This window comes from Coenobita brevimanus, chromosome 17, assembly GCF_032717465.1.
Source record: "Coenobita brevimanus isolate Jiangsu-jjx chromosome 17, ASM3271746v2, whole genome shotgun sequence".
In the NCBI taxonomy this organism is placed as follows: Eukaryota; Metazoa; Arthropoda; class Malacostraca; order Decapoda; family Coenobitidae; genus Coenobita; species Coenobita brevimanus.
The window spans coordinates 1,580,952-1,605,207 of NC_136970.1; the positions used below are offsets into that span (position 1 = coordinate 1,580,952).

General features: G+C 44.4%; 1 protein-coding gene across 1 annotated transcript; it reads right to left on the minus strand.

Moving 5' to 3' along the window:
* Positions 1-8,479: 8,479 nt before the first annotated feature.
* On the minus strand, positions 8,480-22,764 carry gammaCOP (coat protein (coatomer) gamma). Its single transcript, XM_080265925.1, has 16 exons — positions 22,681-22,764; positions 21,479-21,717; positions 20,391-20,510; positions 19,190-19,356; positions 18,540-18,669; positions 17,890-18,104; positions 17,280-17,511; positions 16,091-16,250; positions 15,402-15,547; positions 14,417-14,623; positions 13,689-13,864; positions 12,841-12,988; positions 11,874-12,045; positions 10,771-10,865; positions 10,135-10,372; positions 8,480-9,789 (listed from the first exon to the last, which is right to left on the minus strand). Exons 1-16 carry the CDS (start codon positions 22,721-22,723, stop codon positions 9,659-9,661), a joined length of 2,619 nt encoding a protein of 872 aa, XP_080122051.1. The 5' UTR covers positions 22,724-22,764; the 3' UTR covers positions 8,480-9,658.
* Between the last annotated feature and the right edge of the window lie 1,492 nt (positions 22,765-24,256).

The window sequence follows — 24,256 nt, forward strand, 5'->3', positions numbered from 1 at the left end:
TGGAAGACAGGCAGGGGGATGAGAGGAGAGAAGAAAGACAAAGACAAGGAGGAGGGAAGGAGGGACTGAGGAGATGAGGGAGGAGGAGGAGGAGGAGAGAGAAGTGAGGGGTGAGAGGTGAAATAATTTGGGGGAGAGAGAGAGGGGGGGGACAGAGGGGGGGAGGTAAAGATAAAAAAGTAGGAAGTGAGGAAGAAGAAATGAGGAGGGGAAAATCCGGAGATAGAAGAGGAGGAGGAGGAGGAGGGGCAACGTGAGGAGGGAGGGAGGGAGGGATGGAGAGGTGAGATATAGGAGTTAGGAGGGAGGAAGGGAGAAAGAGAGGTAAATTATCCTGTAAGGTTGTGGTTTTTCCAAGTATTATATTGTTGGGTGTTTTACCGGGAAGTATACATACATATACTGTATAACATGCATACATACAAACACATACATAAATACATAGATACATAGATACCTACACATAGAAATACAATATACATGCGTACACAAAAATCCAACACACACACACACACACACACACACACACACACACACACTAAATGCTTCTCATATCTAAATTCTATCTATCTATCTATATACCTAGGCTGCTTTCCCCAAGGAAAGGGAGGTAGCCGAGACAGGACGACACACTCCCCATTTACTCATCCATTCAAACACATTCATTCGCATCTTAGCCCCAAAGGGGAGAACGGACAGATCCTCACCGCACCACACCGCACAAGGGTCAACTGCGCAACGCAATCAGTGACATCCGCAGCAGGGCCCGACAGCAGAGCTGGTTTTCCCCTGCCACATCATAACAGACTCATCCCCTTACCCGCACCTGACCTGACTAGCTGATCAGACCAAATGCGGGAGAATATCCCCTCAGGGCTGCGTCATCACTTATTCATTCACAATTTCTCTCCATTTATTTCTGTCACGTACAGCCACTCTTCCTTGCTCAACAGACATCCCTCTCGCATCCAGCGCTCTCTTCACACTGTCCATCCATCCTATTCGTGGTCTTTCTCTCAGCCTTACACCTCTCACATCAGATCTAGTTATCTTTTTCACCAATCGCTCATTATCCATTCTCTCCATATGCCCAAACCATCGCAACACCCTCTGCTCAACTCTATCAGCCATCTCCCGAACAACTCCAGTTCTCCTTCGCACTTCATCATTTCGCTCTCGATGAGGTGTCTGAGGAGTATGTGTGGAGTGACGCGATATCTAAATTCACTCCTTAGAAAATCACGCAATGTAAGATAAGTAATAGAGTTAGAAAGTTTTGTGCATGATTCACTCACTCTGTACATTAAAAAAGAAAGGGGGGGGGGTGTCCAAAAATAATGAAAGAAATATACATCACTATCACCACCACCACCATCAATATCATTAGCTATCATATTTTCCATTAATAAATTTACTGGGTACTTGTCCACAAATGACAAAAGGAAAGCAAACAGTAAAAGAACTATCAGAGAGTGCCTTGTCAAATGGCCATCCACTCCTACTCAACCGTTCAAAATTTTCAACTTCATTCGTTACTCAATTTCCACAATCAAGTTTCTGGAATAGTCATCATCATCCTGACCTCTGTTTCCCACCTAAGGATGACACGTGGAAGGGTCATATCCTTTATTATATCATATATATATAAGGATGACACGTGGAAGGGTGATATCCTTTATTATATCATATATATAAGGATGACACGTGGAAGGGTCATATCCTTTATTATATCATATATATAAGGATGACACGTGGAAGGGTGATATCCTTTATTATATCATATATATAAGGATGACACGTGGAAGGGTGATATCCTTTATTATATCATATATATAAGGATGACACGTGGAAGGGTGATATCCTTTATTATATCATATATATAAGGATGACACGTGGAAGGGTGATATCCTTTATTATATCATATATATAAGGATGACACGTGGAAGGGTCATATCCTTTATTATATATTGTTTATAAAGGATCAGACACGACTGCAAGCGTCAGCCTTGGTGTTTCCCACCTAAGGATGGTATGTGGAAGGGTCATATCCTTTATTATAACATATATTGCTTGTAAAGGATCCAAAACGATTGCAAGCGTCAACCTTGGTGTTTCCCACCTAAGGATAGTATGTGGAAGGGTCATATCCTTTATCATATCATATGTTGTTTATAAAGGATCCAACATGATTGCAAGCGTCAGCCTTGGTCACCTAATGGCAGGTGGGTCTCCACACTGCTCGATCACTGGCAGCTTCCCTATTCAGTCCCTTATCCCTGAGGTCACATTCTATGACCTCGTCCCAGGTCCTGCCTCTTGCAGTCCTGCCTCCGACATTCACACCTTTCACTTTCCACACCCAGTTGTCATCCTTCATCCTCACCGCACGCCCAAACCATCTCAATCTACCCATCCTCTTTACAACACCAATTCGCTCCAGTCCCATCTCCAACTCTTCATTCGCTCCACAAATCATCACAATCTACCCCTCCTTATAACACCTATACATTCGTCCCATCCTTCCTCTCATCCCTTCATCGCAATCTTGGCCCCCCCCCCCTCCAGGCGTGGCATTCATGAACGCACTACACAATCATCTAATCATTGTCATTTCTGTTCATCTGAGCCTATGAATATCCTCTTCCTATACTGCCCAGGTCTCACTACCATTCAGCATTACACTTCCAACACATGCCGCATACAAAGATCCCTTAGCACAGAGGGAGAGCCCTCTCAATGTCAAGAGAGGCAACAGCTCCCTGAACTTCCTCCAGCCACTCCTTAGCCTAGCCAGAGCCAGCTCCAGTCCCACCTCCAGCACTTAAAATGTTACACAAATAACAAAACACTTTCACACACTCAAGAGACTCACTCACAAGATCAATCCTTTCACGTCTGACAATCTCCACACAGTACTCTCCCTGACACACCACATACACGAAAGCAGAATAATCTCGCAGTCTACCTCTAATACCACTACATCTCTTATGCACCCACTTATCACAAACGCTGCACAAGATGGAATTATTTCTTACACATTTGTGGTCCAGAATGTCAAGAAGTAAACACAACAAAGGGAGAGCTATCCGCAGCAGCCTTGTGAAATGGGCCACACACTCGTTCACACATCGGCCAAGCCCACAGAATCCTGAGTCGTCGTTACTGCAGGCTAAAATTGCCTTTTTGCTCGGCTATCCTTGTCTTCAGCTTGTACAGTTAGATATCACAGGCATACTCTTGGCAACAAACAGCGGGGTAGGAATCAAAATGAGAGAGAGAGAGAGAGAGAGAGAGAGAGAGAGAGAGGCACTGATATAGCTGGCCTACTTCACTGCTCGATTACACAAACGTCCCTCAGCTTCCTCCCTACCCCCAGAATGAGGATGGTTAACTGCAGCTCAACTCAGGCCTGCAGTCCACTGGGTTCACGTTGAAATGAGCCTGGGGTTGCAACTACTACTATCACCACCATTCTTTGAGTTGCGTACCCTACTTTCTCTGCCATGTTTTTACCTTAATTTTGCCGATGCTGTCCTTCTCCCGCTCCCCTGAGGTGCTGGAGATGTTAGTCCTGCTGCTGGACACAAAAATGGCCTTGGAATGTACGTAAACACACCAAAGGAAAAAAAAAAAAAGTCAGAGCTAGAAAACAAACACAAACACAACAGCACGAGACTACTCCGCACTTCGTAGTTTGAATCAGAATCGGATTTCTCCGTCCCCTTCGTAACAGTCCAAACTATATTATTATTATTATTATTATTATTATTATTATTATAGGTAAATTCAGTTTATGTTCGGGATTTGATACATACTATTATTGAAACACAATTTGAATTATTAGGTACTATACAATTTTAGATTATTTTAAGGCATTATTATTGAGGTATTTTTATTAGACTCTACTGTATACTTTATGATGTATTCTTTATTAGGCATACATTCACTGACATGCTCTTATTACACAATTTAAACGTATATACCTTTATCACAATACTTTTATTAGATCCATAGTCTTTTCTTTATGCAAGGAATAAGGAACAAAAGGAGCCTGCAAATCGTTCCCTCAAAAAAAAAAAAAAAAAAAAAAAAAATGCAAAGACAAATTTTACTACATACAGTATTTATAATACATACTTTATTAGGCACACTTTAACGGACATACTTTAATTAGATATACTTTTATTGGCATACTTTTCAGACACAGCTTTTTTACACAAACCTTACCATGTGCTTTATCAAACATGCTTTTTTATTCCCTTGTAATGGCACTACCTACGATAATCTTCCCATCGCACTGACATGTTTTTTAAAACATACTTTACGAGACACATCCTTTTATTCTTTGTTTTTTCTGTCACTCGCAAGTTTATTGGTTTGTCTTTCTCCTCTCTTCCCTTTTCAGTTTCGTGGTGTCTTTCTTTTTCAGCTTGTTGGTCCCGTTTTTTCTTCAGCTCCATGTCTGCCTCTTTCCTGTCCTCTTTTTCAGCTTACTCTTAATCTCTTCAGCTCCTTCCTCTCTCTCGCGGTCTCTATTTGCCGCGAAAATATTTTGCTCCAGGTCGATGGGGAAAATTTCCGTCTTCCCTCTCCTTTCCTCTCGTCTTCATCCCCTCCCTCTCTCTCACCTCTCTTCTTCCTCCCCTCAGCTCACCACCTCTCTCCTGTCTACTTGCCATGAGGATATTTTGGCCTGGGCTGATGGGGAAAGCGTCCAGGGCGGGTACCAGTCGGCCGATAGGCAGGGTCTGCGCATCCCCAATCCAACGCACATTCAAAAGAAGATACCTGATAGTAACACCCATGGCAGGGAGGAGTGATGATACCAAATCCGTCCTCAGTGGCGTACGAAAAGCCTGGGGACCACAGGAGCCACGACACGCACAGCAGCAGCAGGGTGGAGTGCAAGAAAGTGAGTGGACTTTTTGCGGCCATGTTGAGAGGTGACTTGGGTGGATGTCTGAGTGTGTTTGGGGGTTTATATATCTGTGAGAGGAGGGAGGGAGGGACGGAGAGACGGAGAGTGGGAGGGAGTGAGGGAGGGTGAGAGGAAGGGAGGGACGGAGAGACGGAGAGTGGGAGGGAGTGAGGGAGGGAGAGAGGAAGGGAGGGACAGATGCAAGGATGGAGGGGGAAAGGGAGGGGGTGAGGGAGGAATGAGACAATTTATAAAACAAAAAACCAAGAACAAAGATCAAAGTTCAGGGAGGGAGGGAGGGACAGGATGGAGGGAGGGAGGAAAAGTAGGGATGGAAGAAAGGTAAGGGGATGAGAAGGGAGAAGAAGAAAGACAAAGACAAGAAGGAGGGAAGAAGGGACTGAGGAGATGAGGCAGGAGGAGGAGGAGGAGGAGGAGGAAGAGGGAGGAGAGACAGTGTGGGGTGAGAGGTGAAATAATCAGGAGAGGGAGAGAGGGGCGTTGGGGGACCGAGGGTGGGAGCTAGAGATTAAAAAGTACGAAGTGGGGAAGGAGAAGAATTGAGAAGAGGAAAATCCTGAAAGATGGAGGAGAAGGAATGTGAGGAGGGAGGGAGAGAGGAGAGAGGGAGGGATGGAGGCGAGATATAGAAATAGGAGGGAGGGAGGGACGGAGAAAGAGAGAGAGATTATCCTGTAAGTTTGTGGTTTTTCCAAGTATTATATCGTACGGGGTTTTACCGGGAAGTATACATACATACTGTACAACATGCATACATACAAACTGACTCACCCCAAGGGTAGACCACGGACAGGTTGGCGACACACCCACCCCAAGGAGAGACAACAGGGAGGCATATAGAGTGCGTAGAGGGCCCAGGCCAGACGGGCCTATGTCCCCCACTACCTTGCACCCCTCTTCCCCTCAACAGCCAGAGGAACGCCGCCCCGGCAGACTACTCTCCAGCCTGACCAGCACTCGCCAGGATCGGGGTGGGACTTGCTCTTCGCCAGTCCCAGGTAGAACCGCAACAATGGCCACAGTCCGCATCGGGGAGAAGTCGGCCATCGTAGGTTTCTCGTCTACCATCCCCTACAGGACCGTGGCAACAGCCACCATCTACACCACGGACGGGTCAGCCACCGTCCGTCCTTCTCTTGCAGCCTCCGCTGGGAGCAGAACCACAGTGACGGCCACCGTCTGCACCAGGGAGAGATTGGCCACGTCCGTCTCTCGTCTGCAGTCCCAGGGCAAGGCAGAACCGCGCGGCAGCCACTGCCCACGCCGGGGAAGGATCGGCCACTGTCCGTCCTTTATCTGCCACCTCCACAGGGAGCAGGACCGCAGAGATGGCCACCGTCCGTGCTTGGGAAGGGTCGGCCACCGTACGCCCTTCACCTGCTGTCTCAGGGGTTAGTTGAACCGCAGCGATGGCAACCGTCCGCGCCAGGGAGAGAACGGCCACTGTCCTCCTCTCACCTGCTGTCCCAGGGGCAAGCGGAACCGCGGCCACAGCCACCATCTGTGCCAGGGAGAGATCGGCCACCGTCCGTCCCTCGTCTGCTACCCCTATGACGCCCCTCATGGGGGACGTCCCTTGCTTGCCTCACCCATCCAGAGGCCGAGCTGGACACCCTTCTCACTCTCTCTACATAGCCAACCCCCGGCAGAGTTGCAGCCGGAGGAGGGTGAGGAGTAGCAAGGTCCAGACAGCCCAAATTTGCCCAGTCAAATTGGCCACGCTTCCATTCACACATCATTCAAGACCCCGGAATCCTGGCTCTATTGGATACACCAAAAACATTCACCATGTTCTGCAGCTTCACATAAACTTATCCGATTGACTCAATCCAGATGCTGCCACATTAAAAAAGGGGTGCCAAATCCCTGATCATGCTCTTCTCCTCACAACATTCATCCAGCCAGCTCGATCTCGTCAGTTCCCTAACCTCACCGACTTCCAAACCTCTCTTCCTCACACACTCATCCACCATATCTCTTCACCTTCTTGGCCTACCTCACCTCCTCCCTCCTTCAAATTCATTCAGATATACCTTTTTCAAAACCCTATTGTTATCTATTCTCTCCACACGACCATACCATCTCAGTACTCTCTCTTCAATTCTGGTGTCCACAGACTTCCTCACTCCACATCATTCATGAATCACATTATTTCGTATCCTATCCACCTTCTGTACTCCTAATACATTCCTCAGCAGTCCCATCTCCATTGCTCTCACTCTTGACTTTACATTTTCATGCCACACCATAGTCTCACACCCATTTGTTAAAGTTGGCACTAACACTCCTTCATGTAAGCCTCATGCAGCTGTAACACTCAAGCCTGTTTCTTATCAAGGCCTTCACTGCACCAGCTACCTTTCTTCCTTTTGTTACTCTACTTTCCACTTCTTCTGTACATTTTCCTCTCTTTTCTATCACTGTACCCAAGTATTTGAACCCTCTCACCAATTCCAGTCTCTCTCCATTCACTGTAACATCGCAATGGGAGTTACCTTCTCTCTCAATAACCATCACTTTACTCTTTTCTACATTTACTCTCAAGGCATGACGATCACAGACATCAGCAAAACTCTGCACTAGCCTACCAAGTTCTTGTCCGGGACTTGCAAGTAGTACTGCATCATCAGCATACAACAAATCTGAGATATTCCATCACCATTCATTACCAATGCCATCCCTCTCCATTACTCGTGTTTTTACTTCTCTCATCATCCCATCAATATACAGTATACACTGAACAACCATGGGGACATCACACAACCTTGTTGCACGCCCACACCAATCGTGAACCATTCGTTTATATGCCCATTAACCCTGACACGTGCTTTGCTACCATTATAAAAACTCCTGACAGTACCTAGCAGCTTACCATCTACACCGTACATGCACAACACTTTCCACAATCCCTCACTGTCCACTTTGCTGCATGCTTTTTCCAGATCCATGAATGCCATAAACAACTTATGGTCCTTCTCAAAGTCTTCATTATCTGTCTCACTGCAAATATTTGGTCCACACATCCTCTGCCACTCCTAAAGCCACCCTGTTCATCACTCACTAGGACTTCTGAGATCTCTCTTACTTTCTCTATGATAATTCTTCCATATACCTTCCCTACCACACTCAATAAACTTATGCCACGATAATTCTTGCACTCACTTTGCTCACCTTTATTTCTGTACAGGCGTACAATCACAGTTTTCTTCCACTCTACAGGCACAGTTTCACTCATCCATGCCTTCTTACATATCTCCAACAAGCACTTCATTTCACTCTCTCCACTACACTTAAGCATCTCTGCATACACCTCATCAACTCCAGCTGCTTTCCCATTTTTCAGTCGCTTCACAGCACTCTTCACCTGTGCGAGTGTCACATCTCCTGGCACTGCATTCCTTCTCTGCACACCCCCAAAACCAGTCATGTTTACAGCTGCTCTGCTCTCTCCCTCTCTATTCCCATTCATCAGGCTTTCAAAATATAATAATAATAATAATAATAACGAATGAAATAATAATAATCTTGTTCCAACTTTAATACTTGTGCTATCAAGACAAAGTTAAAAATAAGAGATAATATTCAGGATACAAATTTACAGAAACGAATAATTCAATAATACTTTTTTCTTTTTATCATGGACAAGGAAAGATGGGTGCCGATCTTTTCCATATCTTTGTTTTTCCTGCATTAAATAGAACAGACAATGCTCCCTTATCTACTTCTTCCTGCAACAAGAAATACAGAACTGGTCCCATATCTTGTCATTTTCCTGCAATTAAAAAAAAAAAAAGAGAGAATACAGAAAAAATCATCTACTCTGTCTTTCCTGTAATAAAAAATAGTATACAGTCTTTCCCACATTTTGTCTTTCCTGCAAAACCAAAGAAACGAGACGGCAGAACCTTCGTATACCTAATCCTTTATGAAAAATCAATCTTATTATCTATCTACATATCAATCTATTTATTTCTCTATCTATAGCCATATCTATCTATTTATATCTCTATCTATAGCCTGATGTCTTATTTTGTGTGGGTATTAATCATCTTCAATTCTATGATATATTTTCTATTTCATATTGTACTATGTCATTTATAAGCACCCCAACATGCTTGCAATCGTCAGCCTTGGTCACCTAATGGCGGCTCTCCACGCTGCTCGATCTCTGGCAACATCACTATTCAGTCCTGCAGCTGGAACACTTTGCCCCCACTACCTCATCCATCCACTCACCTCATGTCATTACAGACACAAGTGTTAGGGTGACGTGTGGTCCACTGGATTCACTTCAACATGAGGCTAGAGTTGCAACTACTACTACAACTACTACTACAACCACTACTAATACTACTACCACTACCATTACTACTACTACTACCACTACTACTATGGTACTATTACTACCACCGTTTACTCAGTGCCGTTTGATTTATAAACTGCAATAAAATGGCAGCACAATTGCCGAGTTTATTCAGTACAGGAAAATTTGTTGGCCATGGAAGGGTAAACGAGGCCTGTATCTATGCCCTCATGTTCAAAAAACTTCTCATAAACATTATAACACCTGAAGAAGGGCAGAGAAAAAAAATAAATAAATATAGGCCTGAAGAGGTTATGTTCTCCTGTGAATATCATCCCAGTAGAATAATAATATCTCCTTAACAACCATAACATAATAAACATAACTACTCTACAACGTGGAAAATGGCAGCTAAATTATCCGACGGCTGAAGCGATGACCTCGGAGACTTCTGGATCGTCGGAGCGCACTGTGAGTTGCATGGTTACCCCGTCAGACAGCGCCAGTTTAGCTCGTACCAGAACCTCGTGTCCTCCTCGATAAGTACCTGAGAAGAAAAAGAATGTACCATCACCATCATCATCCCAACCCTTACTTCCCCCTTAAAACAAGAGAGCCAATGAAACCACAGGCTAAGCACACACAGAGAGTGCATACCTCCTTCAACACTTATACCAAAAATGACTCAAATCACCACCAAAATCAAACAACTCTTCCTTGGCACATGACTCACATATCCACAACTTTTGAGATACTTTGTGGACATAAAAACAGACAAACATGGGAGAATATATAACCTCCTCCACCACTGTTGGCAGAAGAGAACTACAGGCAGCCAATAAAAATATCAGCATAAACTGTTTCCTTCATCACCACCATGCCCGCCTCTCACCTGCCAGATATAGCGTATGTGAACTCTTGCCGTCGGGGATGCGGTCGGACCTGTCACAGGGGTGCATGCCCAGGAACTGTGTGATCTGTGCCACGGCCTCCTCCAGTGTGTTCATGGCAGACAGGGAAAACGTGTCCTCCAGCTCATTTGTAGCACCGAGCTCATCCCAGCCGGCGGCGAAGTTGCTGCGCGCTGCTCGCTGTACGTGGTCTGCAACGCTGATCTCTACATCCTCTAGCTGTGAGTAGGAAAAACATCATCATCATCATCATCAACATCGAGAAATATAGAGCAATATAGATAGATAGAGAGATAGATGGAGCACATAAGCAGTACAGTGGATTATCTTTTAGTGTGCCAGCAACATTAACAGTTTATAGGTGTCTTCATCATCGTTATCACCATCATCATCATCCCAACCCTTACTCCCTGCTTAAAACATAATCCAAATATCAGTGCAGTTTCTTTCCATCATCATCATCAGAATCTTTATCATCAACAACATTATAGGCTAATTTATTAAGCCAAATAAATCTTTAACATGTAGTAGATAGACAGATAGATACAGATAGATAGATAGATAGACAGACAGACAGATATAGTGGGGATGTTAACTTAATGTCAAATGCATCTTACCGTGTAGTCATCCTCATATCCTTCATCTGTATCGGGTTCTCCTGTGGCCGGATCGCAGTCTCGAACTTTAAACTTCAGTGTGGCGGACAATGTACCTGTGTGTATATCATCATCATTATTATTATTATTATTATCAGTATTATCATCATCATCATCATCACATACCATACCCTATATCCATACACATTTATTACATTTACAGACACCATCATCATCACTATCATCATCATCATCATCACCACAAACCTCACACCCACACCATACCAGTTATCCATGCACCATTTTCTTTTATTTCCAGACACCATCATCATCATCATCATTATCACCACCAACTTCACATTCTCCACATGCTCAAACCATCTCACTCTATCCCTCCTCATCACAACACCAATACATTCCAGTCCCATCCTTCCTCTCAACTCTTCAATCGCAATCCTAGCCCCCCCAGGCCTCATATTCAAGAATGCACTACACATCCATCTAATCACTGTCACTTCTGTACATTTGTGCCTATAAATATCCTCTTCCTTTACTGCCCAGGTCTCACTAACATACAGCATTATACGCCTAACACAGAATTCTACCAATCTATCTACAGCCTTAATCCAGGAAGAGGTGGCCACAAGCAAATCCTCTCCATGTTGTCCTGTCCCCTGTCATTTTGCTGCCCTCCCCCCAGCTTACACCCCCTCACTCATATACCTCTATACCCCATCCCACCAACCCATTCTCAGAGTCCCCCTCCCTCACATATACTCTCCTAGTTAGTCTCTCACTCTCCATCCTCATCTCACATATATCTCTGCACTCCATCCCTCCATCTCATCCTCATTCTCTCCCTCACACTCACATACTCTCCTAGTTAGTCTCTCACTCTCCATCCTCATCTCACACACATCTCTCCACTCCATCCCTCCATCTCATCCTCATTCTCTCTCTCCCTCTCCGCCTCACTCACATACACTCTCCTAGTTAGTCTCTCACTCTCCATCCAAATTAAATATGTAAATCTCCCCTCCCTTTCTGCCTCACTCACATACACTCTCCTAGTTAGTCTCTCACTCTCCATCCAAATTAAATACGTAAATCACTCTTAGTCTCACCCGTCGTTGCCATGATGTCTTCCGGGATGGGCAGGAGTGTGTAGCAGGAGCCGGGCTGGGAGTATGGGAGGGAGGGACACGGGATTGACGTCTCCACATCCCATCCCTCCCCCTCCACCACCACATTGACCCCTTCCAGCAGCTGATCGTTTAATGTGTTCGTACAATCAAACTGAAAAGAGTAACACAAAATACTGATATAGGATGTCAACACAAAATAGTCATATAGGATGTCAACACAAAACAGTCATAGAGGATGTCAACACAAAATACTAATATAGGATGTCAACACAAAATACTGATATAGGATGTCAACACAAAATACTGATATAGTAAGTCAATACAAAATACTGGTATAGGATGTCAACACAAAATACTGGTATAGGATGTCAACACAAAATACTGGTATAGGATGTCAACACAAAATACTGGTATAGGATGTCAACACAAAATACTGATATAGGATGTCAACACAAAATAGTCATATAGGATGTCAGCACGAAATACTGGTATAGGATGTCAACACAAAATATTGATATGGGTTCTTGTGCTTTTTTCAAACTTCAGGAAGCTCTTCTTGGATGAATTCTGAAAGAGGACCAATTCTCAAACATGACTGAGCCTAATTACAAATAACCTAATGGGTATGGATGGTTTAACTGATTCATTCATTCATTCATCATCTAATCCCGTGTTGCCCCACGAGAAGCGTAGGAGCCCGGGGCTAGGCAAGTTGGTTCTGACATTTAAGATGAGAGTGACCAGCCTCACTCATCCCTGAGTGGCACTACATGAACAATAAACCCCAACCACCCCTTGTTAATAAAAATAATTATAATCTTGCGAGACACCCTTTCAATCCATCCATCGCTAGTGTGTTATGGCAAATTAACTTTATCTGGTAAAACAATAAATTCTAAGGAAGGTCCCCCCTCTCTCTCTCTCTCTCTCTCTCCCTCTCTCTTACCTGCAATACAATATGCCTCTGGAAGGTGTGTTTGATGCAGCGAACCATGTACTCCGTTTCCGCCTCCGTCAACTCCACCGGCGCTGAGGATTTGAAGAGCGGACCCAGACGAGCAAACTGGGGAATGGCGCCAAGCTGTTCTGCGTACCTAAGTGGGGGAATGTGAAGGTTATTGTCATCATTATCTTTACTATCATTCTTATCCATCACTATCATAATCACCATCAATATTGCTATCATCATTATCACCACATCATCATCATCATCATCATCAACAGCACTACCATTATCACCATCACCATCATCTATCATTATCATCCTGTCTTTTCCCCATCTGCAGGTACAGTAGGGTGAAGCAGGGTTCAGAATGCAAGGACAAGGAGAGAACTACCAGAAATCAACAGTACTCTTTCCTATCACTACTTCCATGGTCACTGCTCCTCTGAACTGTCTGCTTGCATCCCTCCAGAACACCAGCGGGCACGTATTACCCGTCTAGCAACAAACTCTCATCCCTTTTCTGTCCAACTCTCTAATACAAGAGTTAAATGTTACTCCCAGCAACAGCACTACTCTGGAACTGTCTCCCTCTGTCTGTATTTCCTACTGACTATGATCTCCAGTCTTTTAATCGCAGTGTGTCCAGGCATCTCAAAATGAACGGATTTTGAATTGAGCTATTTGTTGTATTTATTTTTTCTTGGAATGATCATGGGGACTTCTGCCCTTTGGTTCTTTTTTCCCTGCATAAAAACACACACACACACACACACTTTCATGCATCATTTAAGCCCCCAGAATCCCCACTCTCACAGGTACATGATAGGGCAAAACACAATCCCGCTCACTTCTCATGTGTGGGCACAACTCTGTCCTCGGGTCGTGGTGTCGTTTCCATGATGCTTGGGGCCTTCTTCTCCTCCTGCGGTGGTGGTGCCGTAGGAAGGGTACGCGTGTCAAAGGGTACGGATGTGTCGGTGCGAAGGTACTGCACTAACGCACGCTCCAGGCTGGCCAGGGCAAACTGAAAGAGAAGAGCAGAGGGTCACAAGCAAATACAGATCTATTTAATTAACATATATGGCACATACTGGCAAATAATATACCCATCCATCCATCCATCATCCAATCATACAGTAATAATAATAATAATCACCACCATCAACCTCACCACCACCACCACCATCATCATCATCATCATTAAATTTTCATCACATTAAAATAGGAGTACTCATATCATATCACTGTATTGATTATAAAGGTTCTAATATGCTTGCATGCGTCGGCGATGATCACCTAATGGCAGCTCTCCATGGTGCTCAATCTATGGCAGCCTCCTTGTTCAGTCTCTTAACCCTGAGGTCACACTTAATGACACTGTCCCACGTCTTTTTCGGTCTACCCCTCGCAACATAACTTATAGGAGAAACAGGGTTAAGTTAATTCAACTTCATCACATCACCACATCTGGGTCTAAACTGTTCCTTCTCGTATCATCAGTTCCTTGTACAGCAGATGCCGGTATAACTGGACCTGCTTGTACAATGATCACACTTCCCACAGCTACAAATATTACCTGTGGTGGATTAAGGATGTATCGATGTATAAGCGCTGAGTCCCTGGTGGATAGCACCGCATGGTAGTACGTTGCTCTGTCCCGCACCTCATCCTCCGTGTCCATCATGCAACGTTGCAGAAGCACCAGGATGTTGCCCACAAGACCATCACACTGTGCACCAAACTTTGCAAGCACCGACACAGCTGCTGCACGCACTGCTGCATTCTGAAAAGAAACACCAGCTGTTACACATCCTTTCCTCATCCATTTATTCATCCATCACTTAATCCAGTGTTGTCCCATGAGAAGCGTAGAAGCCTAGGGCTAGGCAAGATGGTCCTGACATTTAAGATGAGAGTGACCAGCCTCACTCATCCTTGAGTGGCATTACATGAGCAATCAACCCCAACCATCCCTTGGATATAAACCTTCAGTGGCTCAATCCGATTGTAGCGCTGCAATTAGCCTACCCACTAAACCACCAGGTGCCATAATTTGGTTAAATGGTTACCACCCAGCATCGTAAATGGTTTCCTGGTGTACAGTGAACCATTTGGCTTGTCACTCAGTGTAGAGCCACCCATAGACAGAATGAAGAGGAAAGAATGGAGGAAAGAAAGACAGAGGAGGAAGGAAGGAAAGAAGGAAGGAAGAGAGGAAAGGGCAGGCACTCAAGAGCAGCACTACATCAATATACATACATAAATACATATCTGGTACGCAAATACACTCATTCATAAATACATAAATATCATTTCTTCTTATGGTGATGTTTTCTGTGGACTGGAAGCTAAACCAAGTACCAAAACCCACTAATTACTTCCCAACAGTTGTATATTTATATTTTTTTAATAAGTAGATAAAACAGAGGTGGGAAAAACAAAATTAAGTGTGTACAGACAAGACACTCAAGAAATATCTTAAGTAGTGTTATGTACGAAATTAACCCCACTCAGTCCTTACTTAACCCATCACAGACAACCACGAAAGCACAAGTGTTCACCTCCAGAATGACGCGGTTGTACACGAATCTGATGTATCGCGCAGGGTGTCGTGTGGGCGGCCCCTCACGACCCAACAGGTGGATGATGCGCACGGCCAGAGTCGTGTGCTCACAGTCCTCTATGAACTCGCACAGGTGGTCCAGCCCTAGGGGGGGGGGGATTATAAAACTTCAGGATTACATTTTACATCATCAATATCATCATCCAGACCTCCTTTCCCACCAAAGGGCAGGGTGAGGAGTAGCAATGTCCACACAGCCCAAATTTGCCAAATCCAATGGGCCACGCTTCTATTCACTCATCATGCAAGCCCCCAGAATCCTGGCTCTTTCGGAGACTCCAAAAAAATTCACCACGTTCTGTAGCTTCACATAAACGTATCCTACGTTTTACAATACTGAACAAACTGGGAAATGACAATACAATACAATTAACTTGAAGAAGATCCAGTCTGATAAATTTCTGTCTATCATTCTATAGCCAGATGCCATAATCCCGCAAGGGGTGGCCATTTGTCTTTGAGTTAGTTGTTTTACAGGGTGGGGCACTAACCCTCCACTTGCTGACACATAGTGAAAACTATATATTCATCTTAGCATAAATCCAGTATAGCATCTAATCCAGTGCATTATATGATGATGAATGTGGAAAAATACAAAACTACAAAGCACAATAACATAGGACCCACCTTTCTCCTTGGCTTCAGGGTTGTCCTCAATGATGGTAATGATGGTGGTGGCGATGGCCTCCTTGTACGGCAGTCCACCCTCGCCTCGCAGCATGTCCGCCAGCTGACCCATCAACACTGACTGCTTCCGAGGATACTTCAGTGCCAAAGCTCGCAGGGCCTGGAAAGAACAACACAAAATTAACAAGGAAGATGCCAGAGATCGAGCAGCATGGAGAGCCACCATTAGACAACCAAGGCCGATACATACAACATGATGAAGCCTTTAAAAACGAAACAAAACGAAAACGAAACAACAGGAAGTATTAATGGGTGGTTTGGAAAATAAATCACTATGAAAGAGGTGCTAGGAAGCCTCCTTACCAGATGAGTATATGGGACTTGATCACTAGTTACCCCTCCTACCTAGAACCCATTCAGTGTACCCCCCTCACCCCCACCCACCTCCACCACCCCAATCTTGACTATGAATGACCCTAGACAGAAATTACCTCACTCTTATGGTCAGCAGTCCACTTCATCACCACTTAACCACTAGCTCCCCTGGCTAAACAAGAACCCAATCAACCAATACTCCCAAACAAGAACCCAATCAACCAGTACTCCCAAATACGAACCCAATCAACCAGTACTCCCAAACAAGTACCCAATCAACCAGTACTCCCAAACAAGTACCCAATCAACCAGTACTCCCAAACAAGTACCCAATCAACCAGTACTCCCAAACAAGAACCCAATCAACCAGTACTCCCAAACAAGTACCCAATCAACCAGTACTCCCAAACAAGAACCCAATCAACTGGTACTCCCAAACACGAACCCAATCAACCAGTATGGTACTCCCAAACAAGTACCCAATCAACCAGTACTCCCAAACAAGAACCCAATCAACCAGTATGGTACTCCCAAACAAGTACCCAATCAACCAGTACTCCCAAACACAAACCCAATCAACCAGTACTCCCAAACATGTACCCAATCAACCAGCACTCCCAAACACAAACCCAATCAACCAGTACTCCCAAACAAGTACCCAATCAACCAGTACTCCCACACAAGTACCCAATCAACCAGTACTCCCAAACAAGTACCCAATCAACCAGTACTCCCACACAAGTACCCAATCAACCAGTACTCCCAAACAAGTACCCAATCAACCAGTACTCCCCCCTCACCTCACTCTACTCACCTCCACCACCACAATCTTGAACTCATCAGAAATCTCATTGAGGAAGGACGAGATGGACTTCATGAGCCTGTCCACCGAGCCTTCCGAGCCAGTCTTGAGCAGCGTGGTGATGGCCAGGGTGGCGATGGAGCGGTTGACGTCCTGGATGAGGTTTTCCAGATCCAGGTTGCACGCGGTGACGGCGTTGGGCTGAGTCATGGCCACCTTGCTGAGGGTGCGAACTGCGGCGAACCTGATGGACGTGGGGTTTAGGAGGTCAGCAGAAGGAGGTCTATCTATTTATCTATCTAGCTATCTACACCCCGACGCCCTAATCCCGCAGAGGGTGGCCACAGACAAAACGCCTCCATGTCGCCCTGTCACCCACCATTTGACTGCCCACCCCCCAAACTCACCCCTACTGTTGTGCTTGTTGTTAATGGGACTATTGGTGTTCCTGTTTTGGGGGATGTTGTTTTTGTTGTTGTTGATATCGATGGTGTTGTTGTTGTTGATGGTGGTGACGTTGAAGCTAGTGGTGTTGTGATGTGGATAAACTACAATACATTTCCTCCCCCCTCCAATTTCCAAACCTTAAATTTAGAAAACAGAAAAGTCATGGATAATTCACCTGAGTGTGGGCTTAGGGCTTGAGAGGAAGAGCTGTAGTACTGATATGGCAGGTGCAAGATCCCTGGCAGAGGACCGCCTGAGAGTGACGATGGCGTTGGCTGCTTCGTATATCACCATCTCGGCCTTGTGGCGCAGCATGGCCTCAAGGAAGTCAAACAGGCGGGAGTCAGCGTTGGATTCGTCTTCCTCGATGAGACGTGCCACGATGCGGATCTGTCGGAGAGACACGGAGGGTTAATGGTCAATGTTTTTTTTTTTTTTTTTTTTTTTTTCTCCCTACCTCCATCTGTAAAGGCTCCAGCATCCTTGTATGGGTTGGCCTTGGTCACCTAATGGCAGCTCTCAACACCACTCAATCTCTGGCAGCCTCCCTATTCAGTTCCTTATCCCTGAGGTGCAACGGAGTCCTCCACACTGCTCAATCTCTGACAGCCTCCCAATTCAGTCCCTTATTCCTGAGGTGTAATGGCAATTCTCCACACTACTTGATCTCTGGCAGCCTCCCTATTCTGTCCCTTATTCCTGAGGTGTAATAGCAGTTTTTCACACTGCTTGATCTCTGGCAGCCTCACTATTCAGTTCCTTATCCCTGAGGTCACACACATACTGCATAAAAATTAAAGCCAGGCCAGGGTAAAATAAACTCACCAGCAGACAGATGGCATAAGGTGAGCGCAGACCCGATGACGTCAACTTGCTGACCATCTTCGTAACGGCCAGTTTGTCAGACTTGCGGATCTGGTGCAGCACTCCCAAGGCATGAAACTGTACCATCACACTGAAACAAGACAACAAATTATTACTGAAACGAAAACCAATTCTTACTGAAACGAAAACAGATTTTTAACTGAAACAAGAAAAAATTTCCTTTCCATCATGTGATTCAATTTCCCAAGCCCTGTTCCTTTCCCCTGTGCAACTCCTAATTTCCCAAACCCTGCTGATTTCTCCTGTACCACTCCTAATTTCCCAAACTCTGCTGCTTTCCTCCATGCCACTCCTAATTTCCCAAATTCTGCTGCTTTCCCCTGTGCAACTCCTGATATCCCAAACCCCGCTGCTTTTCCCTGTGCAACTCCTGATATCCCAAACCCTGCTGCTTTTCCCTGTGCAACTCCTGATATCCCAAACCCCGCTCCTTTTCCCTGTGCGACCCCTAATTTCCCAAGCCCTGTTCCTTTCCCCTGTGCAACCCACTAATTTCCCAAGCACTGTTCCTTTCCCCAGCATGACTCCTGATTTCCTAAACCCCGCTAATTTCCCGAACCCTGCTGCTTTCCCCTGTGCAACTCACTCACCAGTCTGAGCTGAGGGCCTCCTGCACCTCTGAGACCCATCGCTTGACCACGTCCGGCGAGTCACGCATGATGTGGCGGCACGACACCAGGGCGGCACTACTGACACCAGGGGCGCGGTCTACGATGGCCTGCTTCATGTACCGCTCTATGGCCTGCATCATGGTGGCCTGCACAACGACACAAGACCAAGTGTAAATACAGGGTTGTCCAAATTACACATCTTAAAGTCCATATATTTCACATCTCAATTCTCATGTGTTGTTGGGAAAGCTCAGTGTTATCAGTATCTATCCAGCACCATTTTCTGCAACTAATACTACTACTACTATTATTATTACTACTATTACTGCTACTACTACTACTATTACTGCCACCACTACATTATTACAACTACTATTACTACTATTATTACTGCTACTACTACTACTATTACTACTACACTATTACAACTATTATTACTACTGCTATTACTGTTACTACTACTACTACTATTACTACTACTACTACACTATTACAACTACTATTACTACTACTACTACTATTACTGCTACTATTACTGCTACTATTACTGCTAATATTATTGCTACTACTACTACTATTACTACTACTACTACACTACTATTACTACTACTACACTACTATTACTACTACTACACTACTACTACTCCTACTACCCTGCATCATTCTCTACATCCCACAACCCTTCTCAAGAACCTGTAGTGCTATTTTACGTCCACTGATTGCATGGCTGATTAACAGTGCAATGAGGCTGCCAGAATGTCAATACAGATGCAAACTGAGCATTCCCTACAATATGCAAGATTGTAGAGTGAAATGTATACACCTTAATACAGTATACAATATTCTGCATACTGGATAGACATCAAACCTGCACTGAATTGCTAACAGAATGAAAAGTAACTTGGTGTACTCTAAACCACACACACACACACACACACACACACACACACACACACACACACACACGCACACACACACACACCTCTTTCATATTTCCGCTCTTAACCACTTCTTTTTATGACTTAAGGAAAACAAAAAATTATAAATCTATCACATTAAGTAACATTTTCTACAATGGGGAAAAAAAAAAAAAAAACACTCAATTCAGATAAATACCATATCAACATTCATTCATTCATACTCCTTCAATACTATATTACATTAAGAGTACTGTACTAACATCAGTAATGCGGCACAACGCCCTGATGGCTGGAGCACGGTACTGGTCCTCACGCCCAGTCATGTCTTTGGTCAGGGAGGACGTTACGATGATGGTGTCCTCTGCAACACTACACAGCTCCTGGAGGGGAAGAGGCAGGATTTAGGGCCCGGACACCCTATTTTTTTTCTTTTTTTTTTTTCTTTTTTTTTAATGCGAGGAAGAAGGAATCAAAGGCTGAGTCCGCAAAAATTTCCTTAAAAATATATATATATATATAAAAGAGAGCCAAATTCAAGATCCATTCATTTCAAGATGCCTGGACATATTGCATTTGAAAAGATAGAGATCATAGGAAGTAGGAAATACTGACCGAGGGAAACAGCCCCCAAACGTGTGATCATCAAGAGGAAACGAGGCTCAGGGGTCCGTCTAATGTTCAGACTTAAATATTGATGCAGCTCTAACCCAGTGCTTCGTTTCGTCTTGCTGATCACATGTTCGGGGGCAAGTGTGTCCGGGTCCATATAAATACACAAACTGCTTAAACAAAATCCAAGATAATATACAGCAGGTTTCATTACAAGCAGTTTCCTCTGTATACAGTAAATTTGCTAATTAAATCAACTCCCAGGTTTCACTTATCACCATAAATAATTCGCTACAGTGGCAAGGCACCGTCCGGCACAGGAAGGCAGATGCTTGCTTGTGGCTGATGGATCTGCTTGACTAGACAGACCAGGGTAGAGCAGCTGCAACAATGTTCTTTATGTTTGACTTCTTCAACCAATTACTAAATAGCATACCATACTTCCTTTACTTACATACACTCTCCTAGTTAATCTCTCAGTCTCCATTATCCCCTGGGTCTATATCAGGCCACTCATGTTAATCCTCTTCAACCATTAACCAAATAGCATGCTTACTTTACTAATATACACTCTCCTTGTCAATCTCTCAGTCTCTATTTACCCCTGGCTCTATATCAGGCCACTCACTTTAGTCCTCTTCACCAATTAACTATATAATATCCTTCCTTTACTTACATACACTCTCCTAGTTAATCTCTCAGTCTCTATTTTCCACTGGCACTACATCACGCCACTCACCTTAATACCGAGGTACACCAGCCTTCGCAGCACCAGGTCATTACTCTGGAACAGCTTGGTCATGGCGAAGAACGCGTCGGTGGCCTCCTTGGCGGCCAGACTCTCGCCCTGGTTGAGGAGGTAGAGTATCTTGGTGAGGACGAGGGTGCTGCGCTTCACATTGACCGGCGTCTCGTTGAACACCCTCGCCTCCTGCAGCACCGCCGTCTTGTCAACACTGTGGTATGGGTTCCCTCCACCTGGGGATGCGATGGCACGGTTAGGCATCATCATCATCACCATCATCATCTTAATTACTGTCATCAACTTCATCACCATCACCATCAGCACCATTATCATTATCATCATCATCACCACCACCACCATCATCATCATTATTTTTACTATCATCATCATCATCATCTCTTCATCATCATCATCATTATTTTCACCACCATCATCATTAATTTCACCACCATCATCATCCTGACTTCTTCCCATCCAAAGACAGGGTGAGGTAGGGTCTATAAAGCAAGGAAACCACTGACTACTGCCCTTTCACCTTAACCTGGACCAGATTTTCATCCTTTTACAACATATTTCACATAGTTCACTGGCAAAAAAGGACTATGCTATGGCCCATCATTTTCATAGCACTTCTTTGTGACTTTGTAACTCAGATGTCATTAAGGCTGCATCAACAATCCCAACAACACTGGGATTCTCAGACTGGATAGATCTGAACTGTGAAAATAGGACAGCTCTCATTCCTAAAGCGATAGTAATTTTCTACAGTTCCAATCTATCATTTTACTTATAACTTACACTCTGAAACTTAATTCCTGCCACAAACCTTTCAAAATTTGTAAATTCTTCAAGATTTTGTGAGTAAAATAACGCAGCTTCAACCTTTATTTGAGACCCCCCGAATTCCACCTCATCACGTCAGCCATTCAGAACTCCATGTTACAGCGGGATTTAGAATAGTACATGCATTATACACTGGAATTTGTGCTGTAGCATAGTACACCTACTGGTATATAATTCAACTAATCACACACACACTCACACCAAAATTGGGTAATAAACCACTGATATTTACACCGGGTCGAGCCTCCCTCCAGCACATTTTATACCAATTTACATCCCTCCACAGACTTAAATTCTCAGACAACCTCATTCCTACAAATTACTGATATGTGGCTGTGTAATCCATCACTTACCATCCTCCTCATCTTTCTTCATCTGCTTAAACGAGCCCATCATATTTGTTAATTCTTGGACTCCTCCACGACAGCTGACAGCGGTTTGTTATGGCCACGTCGGCTTTGCGCCTGCCCGATGGTTCCTCGCCAAAATGTAATTAATTGAGCTGTACTATTTAGCAATACTTCTAGCTGTTTGGAGACTGTAATAACTCTGAATAGAATATTAATATTATATGTTTCGAATAATTTACTTTCTAACCAAGGAAAATAACAAATTGCAAATCGGCTATGATGCAATAGAGGTCAAACCTACAAGTGAATTTTTCTATATACCTCTCAGTTCAAGCTTCCTACATGTGGAACTTTTCGGGGCGAAGGTGTGCAGTGTACCAACCTTCGCCAAAGGGCTCATCGCTAGGTTCATGACAAGTTCACTTTCAAACTATAGCACCTCCCCCTCGCCTGTACCATGCTGGGCACTGGGAAATGATAAAAAAAATAAAAAGTAATGGTGGAAGCAGATGTTGAGGCACTTACCCACGGTGCTATCTCCATATCTTAAGCCTATAAGCCTGTGGTGGGTTACTCATTCATTGTCCTAGAATAATAGGGCACATTATCCAGGTTACCAGTTACTACTGCTAGGTATTCATTTTATCTTCCAATCCACAAAGGCTGAATGGACACCAGAGTCCATTGGTGCCAGCTGCCCACACCAGGATTTGAACCCCAGTGCTACTGGACTGGCAGATTCACACTCAGCCATCTCATACTGAGACTGTTAATTGTAAATGCAGTTTTGGCTCAACATGTACCCTATTATAAATACTATAGTCATAACTGCCATTTGTTTATGCAGGAGGGATGGAGTGGAGAGGTATATGAGAGAGGGGTGCGTGAGCTGGGGGCAGGGCAGTGAAATGGCATGGAACAGGGCGACATGGAGGTGACGTGTTTGTGGCCACCCCTTACAGGGTTAAGGCGTCTGGCAATACAGATAGATAGGAAGAACTGGGGACATGGAAAGTTTCTACTCTTTTCTTTGTCTTTCCATCGTATCATTTATGAAGGAATCCAACATGCTTGCATGGATCAGCCTTGGTCACCACTCCACACTGCCCAATCTCTGGCAGCCTCTGTATTCAGTCTCTTATCCCTCTATGACCTCCCAGGTCTTCTTCAGTCTGCCTCTCACAACCCTACCCCTGTCTTTCAAACTTCTCACCTTCTACAACCAACTGTCATCCTCCATCCTCTCCACATGCCCAAACCATGTCAATTTACCCTTCCTCATCACAACACCAATACATTCCAATCTCATCCTTCCTGTCAACTCCAAAACAGATAACAGCTATGGCAGTTATCCTCTCGTAACCAGGAATTGTTTTTGACGAACGAACACAAGACAGGGAAGGATTCTAATGTAGCTGACAATTTTGCAAAACTACACTCAGATACCCCCCATCTTAAATACCTACATGAATCCCACCCCAGGCTGTGAGAGTGACCAGTTCCATCAAATGAAGACAGGCTAACTATAATCATCATCATCATCATCATCCCTTTTTTTTCCTCCACCTATGTATGAGAT